Source organism: Vidua chalybeata, chromosome 8, assembly GCF_026979565.1.
Source record: "Vidua chalybeata isolate OUT-0048 chromosome 8, bVidCha1 merged haplotype, whole genome shotgun sequence".
Lineage (NCBI taxonomy): Eukaryota > Metazoa > Chordata > Aves > Passeriformes > Viduidae > Vidua > Vidua chalybeata.
Window position 1 is genome coordinate 20360184 of NC_071537.1, and position 21947 is coordinate 20382130.

At 38.1% G+C, this 21947-nt stretch overlaps 1 protein-coding gene across 5 annotated transcripts in view; it reads right to left on the minus strand.

Annotated features, from left to right (window-relative positions):
- The window catches only part of USP54 (ubiquitin specific peptidase 54), a 92677-nt gene that overhangs the window by 27471 nt on the left and 43259 nt on the right, over nt 1–21947 (minus strand). For 3 of the 5 annotated variants that reach the window (XM_053949305.1, XM_053949304.1, XM_053949308.1), the window contains exons 2-8: nt 18734–19577; nt 16016–16108; nt 6071–6205; nt 4854–4967; nt 4615–4697; nt 2704–2809; nt 648–794 (exon numbers count right to left, since the gene is read on the minus strand). In XM_053949305.1, coding sequence (XP_053805280.1) covers nt 648–794; nt 2704–2809; nt 4615–4697; nt 4854–4967; nt 6071–6205; nt 16016–16108; nt 18734–18880 — 825 coding nt within the window. In that variant the 5' untranslated portion in view covers nt 18881–19577. The remainder of the gene's footprint in view (nt 1–647; nt 795–2703; nt 2810–4614; nt 4698–4853; nt 4968–6070; nt 6206–16015; nt 16109–18733; nt 19578–21947) is intronic. The other 2 variants (XM_053949307.1, XM_053949306.1) reach the window with 1 other exon arrangement.

Consider the following 21947-nt stretch of genomic DNA (forward strand, 5'->3'; position numbering starts at 1 on the left):
TATATATATATATATATATATATATATATATAAAAAAAACTATTTTATCTAGTATCTCAATGCTACAGTAAGACACAGCTACAGTTTGGTATTCCGATAATTCAGCTCTAAAGCATCAGTTAATGCAGAATAAGTGAATCCCTCAGGGGATCCTATTTAATTCAGTCTGTCATTCAATCACACAGTGCCAGTCACCACCTCTTAGAGACTGTTCGGTCATAAATAACTCTTCAGTGTTAAGACCACACATTTCACCAAGAAGAGAAGCTAAAGGTAAAAAAAACCCAAACCAACCCAAAGACCACTGAACTACATTTTGGCTTCAAAAATAAATAGAAATAAACATCTGTTCTTTAAAATGAAAGAGCACATATGTATTTTCATAGAAATAACACAACCCTGATCCAGAATTTCCTTTCACTTGAAAGTATTTTTAGAGTTTCAGACATTTCAGAAACTCAAGAATATACAGTTCAAAAGTTTTCCTAAGGCTTTCAGAGACAGAGCAGATCCTTGGCTCTGCTCTCTATTCCTCTTTTTAAGGATACCAAAAAGGTGAAGGTGGAGACTTTATATTTTTCTCCATTTGCTACTGTAGATGGAAAAGACAGTCTTTGTAAGTAGTGCCAAAATTAAAAAAAACTCACATCTCCCAGTTTAAGGCAAGTTCCCAGACTGTGAATCACATCCTCAGCCAGATCAGAGTGGTCAGAGTCCCAAACCAAGCCAATGGTGATGATCTGTGGTGAGTTCATCAGCACACGACGAATACGGATCTTTTCCCCACAGTTACTCTGAGCATATAAATAAAACAAGACACTAAATATAATTCTTCACTTATTATAATGTTAAGGCAAGGCACTAACAAGTGTAGGTCTCAGAATTACAGCTTCCAAAGAGGAGGTGGTGAGACACAGCAGATATGCTCAGTGCCAAGGTAGGAGCTTCTCATGTCATAGATGCGATGTGCTAGCAAGACTATCCTGCATTCTCAAGCTTTGAAGTGAACACTGCCAATTCTTCCTCCTGCTATTGACAAAGTTTAAAACATAGAGCGCAAAACCAAGCTTATTTAAAAGAAGATAAGCAAACACACATGAAAGATCCCTGTAACATTCTTAGGAATTGGACTGAAAGGTCACTTTTGATCAGAATCTCAGATTAAAAATTGTATGTACAGAGACCAATGCCTTATATGACAATGTCAGGAAAAATTTTCTGCTTTGCTGAAGAAGCAGTAGTCCTGCTTTGCTGTTAAATTTGAGTGTTTCTACATGGTACCTCAAACATCTCATCTTAGACAATATAGTTAGCTCAGTATTTGTATAAATATGAGAACAGCAACTGAAAGATGAGGAGAGTAAGAGTTGTTTTATTAACTCAAAGGAGTTCTACAATTCTTATTTCCTGTTTCAATTTTTCTTCCCATTTTTTACTTTTTAAATAAGTACCAGTGCACTTTGCAGGGGAGGGGGGTGTCAATGATGCAACGGTGGGGGGTGCGGTGCAGGGGAGAGACAACAAAAACTATGACAAAGACCATTCACAACATTCATTTTTTCCCTGAGGTACATCACAAAGGTACCCCTACAAAATGGTAGGAAAAAAACATTTTCATACTGAGAATCCTTTCTCTTGTATTCAGAGTCCAGTTTCACAACTGGATATAATAATTTCTGACACTAAAACCAGGGAGCACCTCTTACCCCCAGCAATCTAAAAAATTTAATCAGAATTTCAGTCCCAAACATCATTGAGAGACAAAAATGAAAAATTAAAAAAAAGAAAAACTATAGAGGACTCTGATGTTTAAATATAGATATGAGGTTTTAATATTAAGATTACTTTTTTTCACATATATTTTGAAAGGGTCATTTAAAGTACAAGCAATTCTGTTTATTACGTCCCAACCTATCTTACTCTCAAATTGTCTTCTTTGCTTCAGCATTTTCACCATGACAGCAGGAACATGCTGAATGTGCCTGATAAAAAGCTTCCTTAGCATAACTTTGAAGCCACACTTAGCTAAACCTCAATAGAAATTTTTGTGAGTGTAAAAAGAAAGGGGCAGCAAATGCTGGTATGCAATTTTATCTAACTGATTATTTCACAGTCAAATAGCAGTTTGCCCTGATCAAGAATGTATTTCTATTAGATTTCACATTCTTTGGTTATTAAATAGCTGGACTCATATGCACCTTTTAAACAACAATAAAATATCTTAATTTCTTTTACTTAGACAAACAAGCCACTATTTGCCAATATTAAAAAGTAGATATTTCACTGGAGACTTTTACTGAAGGTTTCAGAGTTATAAATTGGGAGGGGAGCCAGGTATAAAATGGAAATACTTACACTGGCCCCAGGGAGCAGGTACACAAGCCCTCCTGTTAAAGTTAATGCACCTAACAGTAGCATTACATGAAGCAGCAACTCTGCAGCTGTTTCCTGCCCTAATAATCAATATGTAAAAAAAGATTGATAATAATTCTTTTTGCATATTTATTAAAAGGCAGAACAATACACTGAACTTTTACTTTAGAAATCTAGCACTTACAATATACATAAAAAATAAGCATCTATTCCTGTTTTTAATACTTGTGGTTAGTCAAAGCAGCACCCATCATCACTAAGTTTTCCCTTCCTTCACTGAGTACCTGTGAGATACTGAATTCACACCCAGAGAGAATTAAGGCTACTCACTGGGCAGTTTCGCAGGTCCCCCATGGTGCTGGCATTCTGCAGGAGCTCCCCAAACATATCTGGAGTTGGTTTCTCCCGCCTCTCCAGCATACAAATAGCTTGATTGCTTCAGTATAGACAAAATACGGAAAATAGAAGTTTAATAATAAAATAAAACACAAACCTACGCTAATCTAGTATATGTTTCACCTAATTTTTTTCTAAAGTTAAGAAACTTAAAATACAGAATACTTTTTATATTTAATACTGTAGTACAGGAAAAAAAACCCACATAATTAATTGTGAATTACTACATCTTCCATAAAAACACTGCATAAAGAAAACAAGTAGAACTGAAAATAGAAATAGATTGTTTGGTCTAAATATTGTATCTTAAAAGAAAATTTAAGCATTTTGATAAATACTTGGTTTCAAAATGAAATATTTGCTTTAAATGTGCCTCCTACAATAAGCACAATTACAGTAAAGTGGCACAGAAAGACACATTCTGAATAAAATTACAACCAAAAAATAGCACAGTACCCAATTTATTTCACTGTCCAAATTGAAAGATATGTACACAAGAGTATTGGTGCTCAAAGCATGTTCAAGCTTAAAATGGTTTCAGAGAAGAACAAATATATTATTATGTATTGGTAGTTCTAAAATAATGCATGACTTTAGATCTATTGTGATATTTCCTAAAAAATACAGAATACCATTTATGTAACTATTTTGCTCTGGAACCTAATAAAAATCTGCAGCTTGATGGAACAGCAGACAGGAGCCACAAGGGGGATGCTTTACAGTATTCCTGCTACACAGGTAAAGTGGTACCTTTTAAGAGATCTGCATGTGAAGAGCAACTAGCAGTTTTTCAGTACCTACAGACATCACTGTAGCTAGGTATCTCACGTGCCAGACATAAAACAAAACAAAGTTCTAATCCCAATAAAGATTTCAAGACAGAAACAAATAACAGATTCCCGCCTCAATCAGATTTACAAAGCTTTTAACTGAGCAGCCATCTACTCTAAGAAGACTTCTCCAGCATTAGTTCAAACAACCTGCTACAGACTTAGTGCTCATGCTCTGTGCATCGCCTTTAATGAAAGGTCACAGCGACCAGGGAAGTTCCCCTGTAACTAGATTAAACAAGAGCTATATATTCGTCCAAGAAAAGAGGATTTGAACAACTACAGGCTGGCCAGTCTCACTCCACCACCTGGGGCCATGACAGATTAAATCAATCCTTTTGGAAATCAATCCCATGCATGTGAAGGATAAGGCAAGTCAGAGCAGTCAGCACAGATTTACCAAGGGCAAACCATGTCTGACCTCCAGTGAGAACTTCCCTTTCTGCATCTTCCCCTAGTTACTGAGGAACTGCCCTGGTCACCATGAGGGAGGAAAAAACCTTCCAGTTCAGAACTAGAACAGGCAGCCCAGAGAAGTCATGGAATTTTTGTCCTTTAAGCACTTTCAAAACTCAGCTACATACAACCCCAAGCAGCCTGATTTTAGCTCTGAAGTTAGCCCTGCTTTAAACAGGAGGATGGAGTAGATGTCCAAAGGTCCTTTTGAAAGTAATTTTTTTTGTTGTTTTTCTTATCTGTCTTCTTAAATCACCTGCTCACACATTAAAGTCTTTCAAAATGTACATGAGTCCTTGCTACTACAGTTGTCAAGATTGAGAATCATAAACAAGCAGACACACTGATCCATGCCTAAACTACCATCTTCTGCTTCACTAAAACCTCATGTTCTTTATCACAGTTATCAAAGCTCTGCCAACTTTGACAAATCATATTCTAGACATTTAATCAATAAAGATCATAAAGATCCAACTGCAATACCAGTACGGGGGGAGAAAAAAAATGAAAAAAGGGGGTGGTGGGGAGGGGGAGGTTACCTGTGAAAAATTCGACTCACCAGAGTGAGGTTGTGGAAATATAGTGTACCATCTGGATGAAAGGTAATGGGTCAGAGGTGGCACCACAACTGGTACAAACACACTAAAGAGAATATAATACATTGACAAGATTAAACAAGTATTTCCACTGCAACACTTCTGCCTGTACATTTCTTTACTGTGGTAATGCATGTTTTAGGAATGAAAACATAAAACCTGAGAACTGGCCCTTGGCATTAAGCACATATCATTACCTCACCTGTTCAAATAAAGTCATTGCAAACTTCTGGTGGGAAACGCAATGTGGTGCAGTGCAAATATCTTCCTTTGTCTCATCTGCAATGTGGAAGTGAATTCGCATTAACAGGTTTTCCTAGCCAAAGGAAAAAAGGAAAAAAATGCATTAGATAATTTCAACTGCAAACAAGAGTTCTATAAATCACAAAATCATCTCAGATGCAATAATATTACAGACAGAAGGCTCCTGCTTCAAAAACAAAGAAGTTTGTATTTCTTGGATAAAAAAGGAAATGCCCTCCACTTCTGATTTGAAATGCTGGATCAGGTAACCATTTATTTTATTTACTAGCACTGCTGAAGACTCTGCTGCTGATTTTTCTGTCTAGTTCTCAAGCATCCGTGGATATGACCAAATGTAACAGAGTACCTATGCAGCTTTAAAAATCACTGGATTAACACTAACTTCTCATCAACACAAACTAAATCAACTTTTACATTCCATGAGAGCTTTGAAATATGCCACATCATCTACATTCTATCAAAATGGGGAGAACTAATAAATTAAGAGGCAGACTAAATTCTGTATGAAACAAAAGGACCGAACGTTTCCTAGGTATTAATTCCTACAACTACATCTGTTTTAAAGTTCCCAAGAATGTTTGTCCCAAGACCTTCTCTCCTCCCACTGTTGCCAACATTAATCTGTGGGTGCCAGAAATCTCTTGACAACTCTTCCAGCAGAACACTTCTCACTAACTCAACTAGCTGCCTGGGTGATTTATAGGCCTGCAATAAACAGGTCAAGATTAATTATTTGGAAAAACAGCTCTAACATTATACAATTTCCCTTGAAATTTTTTCCTGTGGAAATGCAATTTCAGAAAAATTGGCAAACAAAATGTCCTCTCACCCTTTTGAGGAGATTCTTAAAACTAGAATCCTAGATCATTCTTTTAGTGAAATTTTTTCATCATTCACATCTAAAGCACACTGTAGAGGGCAAGCAGTACACATGCAAAAGAAACTGTAAAAACAGTTACCGATGCTATTACTATTTCCAAATCATTAGGCTGGGGATCTCTCCGTGCACTTTTCCAGGCCAGATGTGCAAAGTATGTTGCAATTAAGGGAAAGGAGAAATAGAGGGGAAAAAAATTAAGGGCAAAAAAAATCAGGGAAGGAAGGTAGTGGTGAGCCATATCTCTGCCTGTCAAACCATCTTTCAGTTATACTCACAAAACATTCAGCAGCATCATCCATGATGCCCAGCTGGAAGCGTTGCTCATCCTGAAATGTCTTTGCAAGAGCAGTGCGCAGGGCATCAGAAGGCAGTACCTTCTCACTGCTACATTGAAACTGATTGAATATACTCTAGTAAAAAACCAAAAAGACAGTTAAGATACTGTATTTTTCAAAACATGACTCAATTTATCTGAAAACAAACAGCACACATTTAACTTGTTTGAATCCTGCAACACACAGATACTTGTACAGTACACAGACTACAAGAAGAAACCCTTAAAGTTCCTCCTTTGAAATCATACGCACCTTTGTGTATTTCTTCCTTTCCTTTCACATATACAAGGGAGGGTTAGGAATTTAGGATGAAATTTCCCTCAGTGTCAATCCACCCTGGATCTATTTGTCTTTCTCCAAATCCTGAGTAATGAACTCCAAAACATTGTGCTTTTTATTTCCATCTCTCCCTCTCCATTTAACTTTCTCACTTCCAGCTTACCCATGCCACCTTGTTCTCTCTTTTAAGCAACTCTTTCCAAACATCTCTAGCCCTTAAACAGCCACAACTTGATACTTGCACACTTTAAGAAATTTACCTCTCATAAACCCAAGTAGGTAAGAATTAGATGATTTTTTTTGTATCAGCATGCAGGAGGGAAAAGGCACAATATGAACAGGAATATCAGTTCCTACGTACAGCCAGCTGTTCACTTGCTGCCATAAACCTGCATTTTCCTAACTGTAACTTACACATCACCTGGGTAACAACCATTTGCAAGGATGAGTAGTTCTAAAAAGACACATTATTGTCTGAAGTGTGGGTTATATGCATAGAAGTTCCATCCAAATTCCCAACTAATTTAAGCACCCACATTTATTTTGTGGGCTTGTGTGCACATGTGTATGAAATATCCAAAACATCACCTGAACAGTTAACTTTCACTGTGTCCTTCCTACAGAAACAGGAACATAATTTTGTATGCAAGATTCTCAGTCTAAGTAAAAAAATTCTAGTCCTTATTTCAATACCAGACAACTCTCCATCACCACTGTGCTCTACTTTCTACCTCATTTCATATGACAACCAACCATCTTCATCAGTGTCAGTGTCAATCCCAAAATTCTGCCTTTCCTTTCCTATAAAACTGTGCTCATAATTTCTCTAAAGACTGTGGAAAAGCTCAATTCATACTGCAAGAGAGGAAAAAGGGATCACCAGTCTGCTTTTCTGCCTTCTAAACTTAGTAAGATAAGGAAAAAAATCAAACTGGTTTGCCTGTTTGATTTTCTTTCAAATCTATACTAATCGTCGGTGATTGACAATTCACGTAGCACTTCTTCCTTTAATTACAGAAACCTTCTCCCCAACATACTTAGGATCTACATTAATTGGAAATAATCTAAATCTTTCTCTCCTTTACCTATTTTTACTTGTTTCTCATCAGGAAATGAGAAGGTAAGCTGGGAGGTTTGCCAAATAGTACAATCTTGTCTGTTTTCAGGAAGCTGGAAAAAGTGCCAAGCACAGGCACTGTCACTGCACAGGCAGCAAACCAACCTCCATGCCCCTGCCATTTCTGCCCATAGGAATGGTACAATTTCTAGTGTTGACATAATCTAAAATAGATGTAATATGTCTATCTCTCTTTACTGCACTCTTTTTGGTGGTCCTCAAGGTGCTCATTGATGGAAAACAGCCCATTGTGCTGAAGCCCACAGTTCTTCTGTTATTGCCTTTATTAGAGTATCACAGAATCATGAGAAAAGGGTAATGAAGAGAAAGCTGTGAGGCAGTATCATACTTCATGAACTACAGACAATACCCTCCTCAGTTATCTTTTATATATACATACATTGAAGAGAAAGAACAACAAAGTCTCTGCACTTAAACTTGATTGCCATTTCTGTCACTCTGATAACTGAGCAAGTTTCATGTTTCATTAGTGAATTTTCTCATTTCAGTGACCCTTAAAAAAACGGCAGTAAAAGATAACTCCACCCTGTTTCACGTTTTACATTAAATAATTTAAGAGCACTCCAAAATATTCACAACTGTGCTTCAGAAACGTGTTTATTCCATATATTCAATCTCACTTCATAAATCTGAGACTTGTCTAGAAACTGGTCCATGACCTCACTGCCATGAGCTGATGGGCAGGACCTGGTTTGCTTCAATGAGAACCCTGAAATGGCTTTGCACTCATGGGGGTGAGAAACAAGGTAGGCTCTAAACTAGGTGAAAGGAGAAGCAAACAAGGAAACTGAAACTCTTCTTTTAAACTTCCATCTTTAAAGAAACAGTATACTTACCATGGAACAAAAAATAATTAAGCAATGTCAATTCTGTGAAGAATGCAAAAATCAGGATGTAACAGATCCCAACATTACATGGAAGAATGCTTCCTCAAATTTGTAATGACATAGCACACTGGTATATGGTCTTATTTAGATTACAAAAGAGGAACAAAATCTTAAAACCAGTGAGTAATTGTGCATTTTAATTAATAAAGATCAAATCTTATTATGGCATTGCACAGTGCAGTTTAGAGCATGATGGAACCCAGTGCTTGTAGGAAGCCCCAAAAGCACCTCAAATGGAGTCAAAAGCACTTTGAACACAGGGGAGTTTGGTTTTTCTTAGGTTTCAGTCACTGGGGCTGGGTTGGGGTTTTGAAGGGGAGATGGGGTCATTGGGGTTGATTCCCTTTTCTTCTTCAAGATAGGTTCTTTGCTCCCCTTCAGAACAAGTCTGTGTCTCAACCTTAGACAGACAGGTGTGGCATTTCCTGCAATTTCGTCACTTCACATTATCTATGTCAGATCTCCCTCCTTCATTTAAGGTCTTGCCTGTGAGCAATACTGTTAAATGCTCAAACATTGGTTCCCTACACAGGTATGAAAGCAGCTGGGTGCAGACCAGAAAAGCACTCCTGATTCTGCCCCAGGAGTTCTCACAGCACCTTTCTTCCAAGGGACTATGGAACATGGGAACTTCATATATGAAACATTCAAACTTCATTCTCCTCCAAAAACTTCAACTTCTTCTGAAACTGAAGATGGTGGAAATCCTAACAGCATACTCACTGCACTGCCAATTTCTTTCAATGGCTACATTCCAACACAAATGAGTGTGTCCCTAACAGTGGCAACACAACAGTAAGAATGGATACTGCTAAAAGCCCCGAGAAAATGCCAAGTTTCCTCTTTTACCTGTTTTCAGTAACTAAAATCAAGGAGGCAGTACAAAAAAAGAATTAGCTTAACATAAAATCTAAGAATTACTAATACTGTATTAATAGCAGTACATTGATTTCTACACTGAGGACATGGTTCTTGGCATGTTGGTCAGTCTACAAGCTAAGACAGAACAGCGTGAGCAAGGGATTTTTCAGATAGGAAGTCTGTGTTCTGGTTATACTGCATTCCTATGAGAGGTCTAGACAGAAAAGAAGCCCATCTCCCTTCACATCCCCTTCCCTACAGCTCTTCATAAGTCTGGAAAGGCTAGCAGAGAATAAAATCAGGAAGTGTGTGTGTTCTTTAAGACCAATAAATTCACTAAGTCCATCTAGTTGCATACAGTCCTTCCCCAAATACTAAGATCAACTCCCAGCTACATTGTTATCTTTCACCAGCTTGCTCTCAGATGGGTCCAAACCTGGAACTTCCTTAACCATCTCACACTAACAACTGTAGGGCCTCACTTTGTTTTTTGCTATTCAGAAGGCTTTTTCATTGTTTTTTAACTGAAGGCTTCATATCCTTTCTACTACTACACAGCTGGGCCCCTGACAAACATCAGAACAAAGCCTTGCAGTCAGTAGGCTTCCAAATAATGTCCTCCACTTTCGGAAGTGTGGGACTGGGAATCAGCATAAACTTTCTAGATGTGTATTAATCAAGGATCAAATAAAGGAAAACAACCTAAGTTTTGAGACAAGGCACATTTATCACACAACTCTTCAAGAAACCTTGAAGATATTTCAGAACACTAAAATTCACATGCATGATCATAAACTAAGTTTTTTTCACCTGGTTTAGAGATTAAAGATAGCAAGTATTCTTTTAGGTAATCCATGGGATTGACATGCATTCTTGGGAGTTCTTTTAAAGATTTAAAAGTTGCAATAACTGTGAACCTCCTCCTAGAGTTTACAAATCTGCTCCCAATTATCTTTAATAGTGTTTGGAATCAACTTCCTCCCTAGGAAAGAAGTATTCCATTTATGTAGGGTAAACCAACATCTGCAGTGTGTAACTAACCATACTGATGAAACAAACCAAACTTGATACACATTCACATGTGACTTTTTAATCAAGCGTGCAAAAGTAGGCTGACATAAGAATAAATTGATGGGTGAAGACAATAGGGAACAGCTACTGAAGCAGAACAGTGTTTATGCACTGTAATTTTGAGCTGTGTCCTTGACAGCTGTCTGGGAACTAACCCTTCCAGAATTACACAGAAGCTTCTTCTGTATAGGGATATCGCTGCAGCTCCAGTGCTATGGTATTTCAAAGAACAAAACGTGTTCCCCTCACCTTAGAATTCCCTACACTAATCAACTCTTTCTGGGTTTTGGTGATAGGACTTTTGTCTGCATATTTTTTAAAGCTTCCTCTCCATTTCAATAGCATGTCCTTCTTACCCTGTTCAGTGCACCTTTTTTCCTTGCTTGTAGTACCTAATCTCTCATTCAGAACATCACACTCTCCCAGTGAAGTATCGTACTCAGTACAATAACCTGTTTCAAATAGCTGCTAAAAATCACTTTTCTCCTATCCAAACACATCAGCCTCCATCCACAGTATTTCCACTAGCTCACATTTTTTCCCCACATTTCCTTATGTTATATTTGCCTTCAAGGTTGAAACAAATTCTAGGTCTATTTGGTTTTGTGTCGTTTGGTCTCTTTTCAAACCTCCAAGTCTGGTAACAATCAACCTAGATTTCCATTTATTCCTTTCTTCTTATGTCTCTTCCGTTTGTACTCCCACTGTACCCTGAATATTAAGATCAGGTCCCCAGTACAGACTATCAAGTCAGGCTACTACCAAAATCAAATAAAAATAATACTTTCCACAAGTGTTGTTTAGGAAGGTGGCAGGAAAAGAAATTCAAATCGTAGAATATGCACATCTACTAGGTAACAATTCATTAACTGCTCAATCAAGATCAAAACAGCCAATTGTTATTTGGAAGCTTCAATTAACTTTAATAATAAAGTTTATTAACTTAGGAAACTGTACTTGCTCCTAGTTTATTTGGCAGGCAGTTAACTGCAAGTGCCAACTGATGAAAACATTCAAACAATAAAAATAATTATTTAATGTATTTTGACTACTGTTTTACCTGAAATACTACTGTCATTAGGAAAAAAGCATAAAACAAGAGGATGTCATCTTTGCAATCATGTTCTCAACCACATGATGAGCATTTCATAATAAATCACTCAATTTCAATCAAGTAGAGCTTATGAGAACTACAGTCATTCCACTTTTTTAAAGTGCTGTAAAACCCTACTGTTCTCCATTTTCATCTTAAACAACATCATTTCTACACAGAAAATTCACATTCTTCCTGCTTTTGTTGCACACGACAAAACAACAGAAAAGACCAGCCCCATTAGAATGTATCAATCAATAGAACATTCTTCTTTGTGACCTACAAAAAACACTCTGTCCTGTATCCTGGCACTATGGAGCTCCCAGTACAATCCCTGGAAGGAGAACAAACTCTCTGTGGCATGCTCAGTACAGTGGACGGATTTCCCCCTTCCTACCCTCTTCCAGCTGTGACAAACACCAAAGCAAAGTCATGCTGAAAAAAAAGAAAAATAAACCAAATCATAGTAGACTTCAGCATAAATAATACATCAAAAAGCTGTCCCAGTGTTATGGCAGGCAAACCACATAGTGGTAAGGACAGCTTGTGCATTGAAAAAAAGAATTCAATCATGCCACATTTTAAGGAGCAGTGTTTGGGGCTCCAGCACAGAGTCTGCAACTCTCCCTTTTTATAGCTGTTGATGCAAGGTAACTTCCAAATAACCAAGGAATGCATATCTAGAATGATTTCAAGGTTCATTTTCTAGCTACATAAACACAGGTAGCACATCAAGTTTTAAAATTACTTCAAGAATTTGTGAAATGGAAGTCTTCAATATGGTACAAGAATAAAATGTGAATCAGATCAGGTATGACATCACTGTCCTGTGATCCCATATTTGAAATTACAAATAATATTTAGAGAGCTAACTGAGCATTTACAGTACATACTGTGCATGACATCCAAATCCCTAGAAACAGTTGCAACAAGCCAAGAAAGTGTGGAAAAAATACAATTTCTTCAGTGTTATTCCATGGCTAAATTTACCTTATAGAAGACTATCTTCCTCTAGAGTCAGAAGGAAGAGGATGTCACATTCAGAGCAACTTTTCAGAGCAGGCGAAGAGCATGAACCATCTCTGTACAATACAGATGGTGTCAGGTATGCTGTGAAAGGACCCTGAAGTGAAGTGGGGGAACATGACATAGGCTCCTCCCCACAAGTATTGTCCCTTTCCCAGGCCAGGCTGGAATCTGAACATGCCAGCATGCTCTGAAGAAGGGTAAACATGTCCTGCCTCCACCTTGCTTGGTCTGGACAAGTGTTTTGGGCAGATCCACCTGACAGCATGCAAGGCTAATTACCTCTCCCCAGACCCTAATAGGAGATTTTCGCATGGTATAGAGCTCCAAATTCTGGTGTTCCCACTGGATCCAGCCACTTCTTCTCCCTCATCTTAGCAAAGCCTAAGGCAAGATTCAAGAAAAAGAGGATGTCAAAGACCTGGAGGCTAATCCAGCATTACTCTGGCAGGACAATAGTTAAAGGCTTCCAGAGCAGAAAGGAGAGCTGGGGCAGGGGAGGAGATGGGCACAGAAAGGGAGGGGATGACCCTGCTGCCCTGGAATACAAAACATGCTCTTGGTGATGTGTGCAGTATTAGGTGCACATTAAGCAAATAATCCCACTTGTTTTATAGAAGTTTACACATAACACGTACCAGACAGACTTTTACAGGAGGAAGAAAATAGAGCAATTTAAAAACACTGATCCGGAGGGCAGCAGAGAATGAATAAACACCTTGAACAGCCTTTTCCCCCTTCTACTGCCTGCTTAAGGAGAATATGAAGATGAATGGGACCATCTCCATGGTTTGGAGCTGTCCCTTGTGAATACCCCTACCTTTTCAGCTGCAGTCAAGCAAGACAGCTTTGTTTCTGGTGCCCAGAGGTTTTTTTGAGAACTGAGGGGAGGTTTGCACCCCTGATTTCACTTAGAGTCAAGTGACAGCCCTTGTAACTCACCTTTATAATAGTATTTGACTTGATAACAACACAAAAAAGGGGAGGGGGGAACTTTCAAATACTTATGTACACAATGAACATTTTACACAAGATAACTGAAGCGAAAGCTTGGCACAATATTACCCAGAGAAAGTGTTTCTGAACAGGCTTTTTGGTAGGACACACAGAAATCTCCCATGAAGAACAGACTGCACATAGAGTAGATGCTAACTTTTTGATTTGGATCCAGCTGGAATCTATTTACTTTTTCAAGTTTTGGTTACTACTCACACTCATAAATACTTGTCTAGGTAACTCTTTAATTGCTTATGTGTTCTTTAGAGTTTTTGTGAGCTCTAGGAATTCTGCACACAACGAGATGCAAGTTTCCCAAAATGTGCAAAAGTAGTAGAGGATTTGGTGCAATATTATTGTTTTACTGGAAATTAAGGGTTGTAATAACTGCCAGCTAGGAACATTATTGCTAAGAACTTCAGGTAAAAAAAAAAAAAAAACAACAAAACCACATACACACAAAATCTTTGCAGGTATCTGAGAGTGAAAAGAGACAGCAGCAAATTTTTCAAAAGCTGCTTAATTTAAAAAATAAACATATGGCTGCATGCATAGAATTTGTGAATTCTGCCACACCACCTGTCATTTCCAAGTTTATAATAGCACACTACACACTTCAAGACATCAAAAACAAGGATTTTACCAACAAAACTAAACATTCTTTGTCCCAATGTCTGCTTTTAATACATATATTCCAGAGATCCTGTCATCTTCCAGTTTTCCTGTAGTGCTTTCCCTCTCATGCTGAGACTGCCAATCCACATGCATCTTTGTTTGCAGTTCATCTTTCAAGACCAGTACCACACAGGTTCATCCTCTCCTTTTTCCTGTAATATTCTTTTACATCCCTCTCCCTCTTTTTCAGTATTCTATGCAGAAAGGCTTTTAACTACTATTTTGCATATTAAAACCTGGACTCTAGTGCAGAGTTGAGAGTTGAGACTTTCATTCATGGCAGAACCTGTCTGATCTCCTGGTAGTTCCTTGATCATGCTTTTCAGTTAAACCCCAGAATGGCAAAAGCTTACATTCATGGTAAATTCCTAAATCCTTTTCTTTCTGACCTCATCTTGGCTAACAAAGAATACCAACAATCACTTGACATTACTTGAGGGCATGATCCAAAAAATACCTTTAAATTATCCCACTGAACTTAGTGAACTGAAACCAGATCATGATTACGGCTTGTCATTCCCCTTTAAGGAAGGGAATATATTTAATACTCCATCTTTTGTGTGTCTGAAAGAGCTGTATCTCACCTTGGATGCACTACCTTGCTCCTAACCCACTGTTACATCCTCTTCTGATGATACTGATGTAAATATCATCCTGTCTCATCATTTCAATAGATATGTTTTGAGACAAATTTCCCCTCAAAAAAAGATACATTCTCTTACTTCATGCCTTAATAGTGTCCCCTTTGATGTTCATTTGCCAGGGATAACTCCTCAACAACAGCCCAAAAGCTCACTAGATAATTCATTTCAAGTCTCTACGAGAGCACCTGTGACATTACTTAACAACAGCAAGACAGCTGTTATACCATAAATATTGTCTGGGAACATCAGATGATCCTAACTTAAACCTGCACTCTCTATTTTACCATTTTCATAAGACATGTTGTCTGTCATTTTCATTACCGTACACAGAATTCATGATGCAAAATCTCCCTCAATTAGTTTATATATTTAGTTGGATTTTACAACGCACTTGTGATCAAAGATGACATTTAAGTCTCAATTTCAGAAGGGAAAATCACTGCTCAGGACTAAAGATAGATATTTTCATCATGTTTGCATCATGTACATTTCTCCCACAAAAAGCCAGGGGTTTGACCTAGCAAAATTTAGAAAGAAGATCACAAAAAAACCCAGAATGCAACAAATTAATTGATAGAGACAAACAAAAGACACACAGTTTCACAATTTACTCAAGTACACAGCAGTACTCAAAATCAGAGCTAGCATCTAGATCTTACTGTCCAGGCAGCCTCTATGACAGTCAGTTATTGCATTTGCAGCTACAAACAGAATCGATGTTTTTTAAAACAGAGACTACAAAGAGCTGAGCCATTTAATGCAGACATCAATATTTACAGTAGAAAATAGCCTTTTAGTCTTACATAATCAACAGTTTTGAACAGAAAGGCTTAGCTAAATGGCCTTCCCCATCCTGACATTTAAAGTAACTCTGAAGGGAAAGGTAAACATTGATGAGTATACTGACTATGTACAGTATTATATTTGTATACCAAATGATAAATTGGAAAAAATAAAGCAAACTTGTATTTTACTGCCTGAACTAATGGAGACTCACAATGACCTGCACACCATTAAGAAGAGTCCTTGTAACCGAAACTTTTACCAACACATTTGAATGCATTTTAGAAATGGATCTTGGACCACTAGCTATCACATTTACCTTGTTCTCACACATTTTCAGGTGCAAGTTTGATTATAAATATTCATTAAATATAATAAATATTTCAGTTCCAATTTTTAAAGAATGGCTTTCAATGTATTTCTAACTTTTACCTTAAGAGCGCAGAAGATGCAAGAATCACCCATACATTTGTGCGTTGTGATCTGCCGGAAACTGCGGCGAAAAATGTCCAGGTGCCAGAGAACCTGAAACAGAAAAGGGGGCACAGCAAATTTTATGAATGTATAAAATAAAATATTGCATAAGCTTTTGATTAAACTGCATATGCTGAATAATCCAAGAAGTATACTAATGTCATCACCGATCACCTTTAAAAGGGATGCCTTTTATCTGAATGCAAGTTGACGTTTTCAGCTTTCTACTTTAGCAGCAACCATCACATGCTAATTTACAGTATGATCTTCCTCTGAATTTCTAGCCATGTGCTTTTAGATTAGAAAACTCACTTCTTCATCTGTGTGGCAGTGCTTGCTTAAACAACACCTGCTCTGGCTGCTCTGCTGTGCTGGCACCAGGGTCAGCCGCTGGGCAACTGCACCATGAAGCTGAACAGAGCTGCTGAGGACACTGCATGGACTGATGGGGATGAAACTTTTCCCTTCTTCCAATCCTACACAGCTTTCTTGTTCTGAGCAGAAAGTCCAAATGATGAAGAAATGGAGCACTAAGAGCATATACATAAATGAGTTTGTGCAAGAGAAAACAGCAGAATACTAAAATCCGTTATGCCCAATAGTATCATTACTAAGTGGCCTGACAGGCCATGATTACTGACCCTAGCCTGTTAGGGCAGTTATAGCTTTCTCTCAGGACAGGTATGGTGGTAATACCAGGAGTGTGACTAGGTAGGGTCATAGCACAGAAAAGCAAGCAGGCTTTTACATGTTCTGCTAGCAACAGTGAGAGGTGACATCTGCCCTAACAGCACCGTGGTTTTTTATTCTCTAGTTTTACCACTAAACCTGTGCACTCTTGGGAAATTATTCAAATTTGTATCTGTAAATTAGCAATAGTATCAATTTCCAAGGCATTCTACAGTGAGCTCTTTATGTATAAATGTGGTCAGAACTGGCTATTTCAGCTCAAACTAACAGTAACTGGACTTTCCTGCAAACCTCAGTCACCAGCCTTCCTGAAGGCAGAAGTTTGCACTGAAAGAAGCCCTGACCTAAATCACGTCCTACCAGGTTCCGGACACAGCAGCAAGGTCCAGGCTGACATGTGACTGGCTAAATGCTTCATCAGCACAAACAGAGGAACCAAACTTCTTATTTCTGATGAATTTGCCTTGAGCAACTGGCTAAAAGAAATTTAGCACCCTGGCAAAATTTGTGGTTTCAAGAAGTGTTTTCAACTGGAACGATTTGTTATTTAAACCATAGTAATATGTAATATTCAGTAAACACATTTTAAAATATAATCTGTAAGTTTCCCAAAAATTCATCATTGCCATGGCTATGGTTATACTCGAACCATCCCTGTACTTAAGGGCCTAGGAGGAAACATAAGCCTAGAAAACATCTGATTACACACAAACATTCCTGAAGAACTACTGCAGATTTACAAAAGGACAAAAAAATTATGTTTAGGAATGAGTCCAATTTTTTAATGTAATTGTCTTTAGAGTTTAGCTTGAATGTTTACAGAAAATCATAAGAATGAGGAGCAACAAACATTCAAGAGCATTTCAGAAGTGTTAAAAAATTAGGATAAACCCCAGAAGTAGGTATTTTATGAAATTATTAGCATCTTGCCTTTTTTATTTTAAATTCAGCTCTGATTGTAAGTATTTTCAGTACCCTCTCTTCAGCTTTAGAAGAAAAGGGTTTCTGTAGCAGATTAAAGACCAGGTCATATGCTTTCATCTTCATGTATGGTATGCAGCTGGTATTAGGATCTACTTAGTCCAGACCTAGGTTCACTAACTCAATATTAGGAAGCAGCCAGTCATTACACCTTACAGCTTAATAAAGGTAATTGATACAGAATATCACTGGAAACTTTTCTCTGCCCTGTCATTCCTAACATATTAAGCCTATTGAGGGTCATAGGTATACATATATATATTATTTGCACTAGGGCTGTGTGGAAGCCTGAAGTTAGTTGATTGTGCCCATGGAAAAAAAAACAAACAGAAGTTAAACCCATAGTGATACAGTCTGTTCTGCACAGACAAATCATATGAAGGGATAGAATCTGACGTGAAGGGGTTTTAAGCCCTGCTGCCAAAACGACTGAATCTCAACCATCACAGATATTCAAAGCATCTAAATGGTGACAACACCTCTATAGCAGCCATACCACTCCACTGAATTTGGCAGGAGAAAAGGTTTTTCTTCTAAATCAAAAGGTAAACACTCAGTCATTTAAACTAAGCTACAAAGCAGCAGCCAGAAAGAAAACTGAACTACGTAAAATGGATCTTGTGTAGTTATTATCAAACCTTAACTGGTTCAACAAAAAAGTTTACTTTTAAGGAGTATGCATTCTGCAAGCTATGCAATATCCTATTATTTTCAAATACATTTTCTAGGTATATTTTTAGCTGTGGTTGACATTCTACAAGCTTACACAAACAAGACATTCAACTAAATTATGACTGTGTAAATGCTATTGAATTCACTAGGAAAACCTGAAAATTAAAAAGCTGTTCAATAACTCAATCTGCTTTTCCAAATGCAGCTTTATTCTGTCTAGGCCCACCAACAGTTATGTACACAAGTTTGGCTGTATTTGTTGCACAGTACCTAGGAAAATACTGCAACAGACAGAGGGCAAAACCAGAAACATTCTTTATTCTGTGCTCTTACCTGTAGCGCACTATTCAGGAAGCAACTGTTCTGTCCTGGTTCATTGCTGAGACCTTTACTGGGTGCTATTGAGGTGGTATTACGTGGAGTAAACATGCCCTGTACATTGCCCCGACCCACAGAAAAGTAATTTCTTTTCCAAGACATCTTCCAGTTTCAGCTGCAGAAAATGCAGGTTTAGGCTGGCAGAATATTTTACTTGATCAGATGCTTCCTTTCAAAACATCCAGAACTGGAACAACACCCAGTCTTCCTTAAACTATAGTTTAAACAGTATTTATCCTTTTTCCAAGACTCAAGGAGTTTGTTTCTTTTAAATCCAGCCTGGGATGCTATTCTTCATTTGCTGCTTATGCATGCAAAACCTCCTTTAAAAGCACCCACATAGAACATTTGCAAAGGGAAGGGATCCATGGTTGTGCAAGTTCATGTTAAGCTGCTCTCCCTTTTCCAAATAGGCAGTAACTTCAGAGAATAAATGGCAAATCAAGGAGGTCCCAGACTCAAGATAAGAAAAACAACAACTTCCTCCCACACCCCCAAAAACACAGCTTCTGTAATCCTTCTATAATCCTCTTGAAGAACAGGGGAAAAATCCAATTAGTAAGGGTGCAAAGAAACCAAAACACAACCTTGGCAGCTCCCTTTTGGTTACATGTATCTTGGGTGATGAAAGAGACATTAGCCTCACAGGGAAAAAGAAGTAACTCCAGAACTTGCGAGCGAAGAGCTTTAAAGCACCAAGGCGTCTCCGACACAGTTCTTCTAATTCTGCATGCGATCTTTAGAAATTTCTTCTCCCGATCCTCCTTTTGCAATCGGAATGCTCAGCCGTGCCAGAAAGCTTGAGAGAGAAAAATAATCAAAGGCTTGCGTCATTTAATTACTCTCTTGGTTTTGTGGTGTTCTGCCAAGACCAGTGTTGCCTCACCTCCCACAATACGCTGACTCTCAGAGACAAAGCAAAAAATATAAACGCTCCTCCACCCAAAAAATAAAATAATATGGAAAAGAACAGAGGATTCTGAGAAAAGCATGTAAGAGCAAGGAAACTTAAGAGTATGTTGGCAAGGTTAAGGAGGAAACTAGATTAAAAAAATAAACCACAACCTTCAAGTAAACCCCATGGCAGTAGTCAAACATGTCCTTTACAATCTTGTGGTGTTTTTTTTTTTAAACAATATCTTATTCATTCAAACAGTTACACGAGGATCTGTGGTTCTACGAATACATGCTAGCATATTCTCCACCCTAGAATTGTGATTTTGCACTGAACATGGAAGGTGCAAGCCTCATCCTGACTCAACAACCCACTGCACTCTCTAGAAAAAAAAAAAGTCTCCAAATTTCCTTCATCAGAAACTATGCGGACCTCTAAAATACTACTTAATCTAGGTACATGGGGTATATGATATCTTATAAAAGGCACAGAAGCTTCTGAAGAAGCCAGAACATTTATTCAACAGAAAGTGCTCTTCCCACCACAAGTTCACTTTTTCCTTCATCTACAAGAATGTGGAAAAAAAAAATTAAGTAATTCCTAGAAACAGGAACTACAAGATTCGTGACAACACTTTTTTTAAAGTTCTCTCAAGTGTAGTCCACCTATATTTACAGAAACTTGCACAGTATTTTCCAGGGACATTCCCAATGACATCTAGGATTACACCGCTTTTGACACACATAGTAACAATTGAAAGTACCTATTAGGGCTAGTATGAGCAAGATTACTCTAATCCAAATGTATTTAAGTATTAACTGCAGCATGAAGTCACTAGAAAATAGACATATGTAGGGTTTGTACCTCACCAAAAATTAACTCAGAGTATAATACCCTACAAAGATACCCTGGGTATCTGTGAAGGCATGTTCTTCATCTTCCACACAATTATCAATTCTTCATCTCCTGTCAAAACACAAAGAACTTCCTATATACCTCCAAATGTGTTACTGCAGCCTAACACATGCCCTTCTAGTAATACTTCGTTTATACTTCTGTTAAACTCATTCTACAAATATTAATGAAGTCTCAGCATTGCTGTAAGGCAGGCAAGTGTCTTCTCACAGATGAGCAGTCCTCCTGGTTGCCAGTGTGCCATGCAAAATTTCAGACTTGCTTGCAAGCCTGCAGGCACAGAGTGCCCGTCACACAACATTCCTGAGTGCTGAACTTATACAGGAGTCATTTCAAAGCAATTTCAGCCTCAGCCCCCTTTCTTTGCTCAACTCTTTAATGAACCATGAGCCAACCATACTGTGTGAGCTATTTAGGGATCAATTTAGGGATCTCTGTAAAGCAATACCACTTGCAATAGGTGCAGTGGCTAAGCCTGCGTGTCACAGACAGAGCTGTGCTGAGTGTAATGAACCAAGACAGGCAGGCTCTGTGCTGCCCCACAAAAACCACTGAGCCAAAAACTCAGTCTTCTTTCCAAAACACCTACCAACAAACAAAAATACAATCCAAAACATGCCCAAGACACACAGCTGAGAGCTGCACCTATTCAGTGGACTTCCAAGTTCAAAACAAGACTCTGCTCTCAAAATGGGCTGTAAAACTAACTTTTGAACAATTTTTGAGCAAAGCTACAGCAGACATGACAAAGTGAATAAATTTTTTAAATTTATTTTTATTGTTTTGGAACAAAATTCAGGACTAGAGGCTTTACAGTTCACCTGACACTGCAGGAAGACTACTTCAAACTGGCCTGAATCCTTACAGTAACCATGTAAGCTTAGTACCTGCACTGCTCCTGCTCAGGCTTAGCAGAACTGAATTCTTACCACCATGACTGCTCACAGGAGCACGTTCAGTTTGCTCATTTGGCTACATGGCCTTTGCAAAGCTAAGAAAAGCAAAAAACACTTAAACTGGTAACCACCCAATTAGGATCTCCAGATCACAGCTTTGCACTGTGCCAACCTCTAAAAAACCTTGCCAGTGAAATACAACAACTCATATCAAATAAACATTATACAAATGTTTTATTAAGGAGCAAATAAAATATTAAAAATAGATAAAGAACATATAATAAAAAAGCAAACCCAACATTCTAGATCTTCCTGCTGCTTTGTAGCAGCTTCCTTTGGGAAGGTGGGAGGGCTCCCAGCCACAGAGACATGCTCAGCAGATGAGAGAGGCACAGGGCATCACTGCAGCAACACAACCCCAGAGCAAAGCTGGCCATGGTTCAGCACATAATTCTGGCCTGAA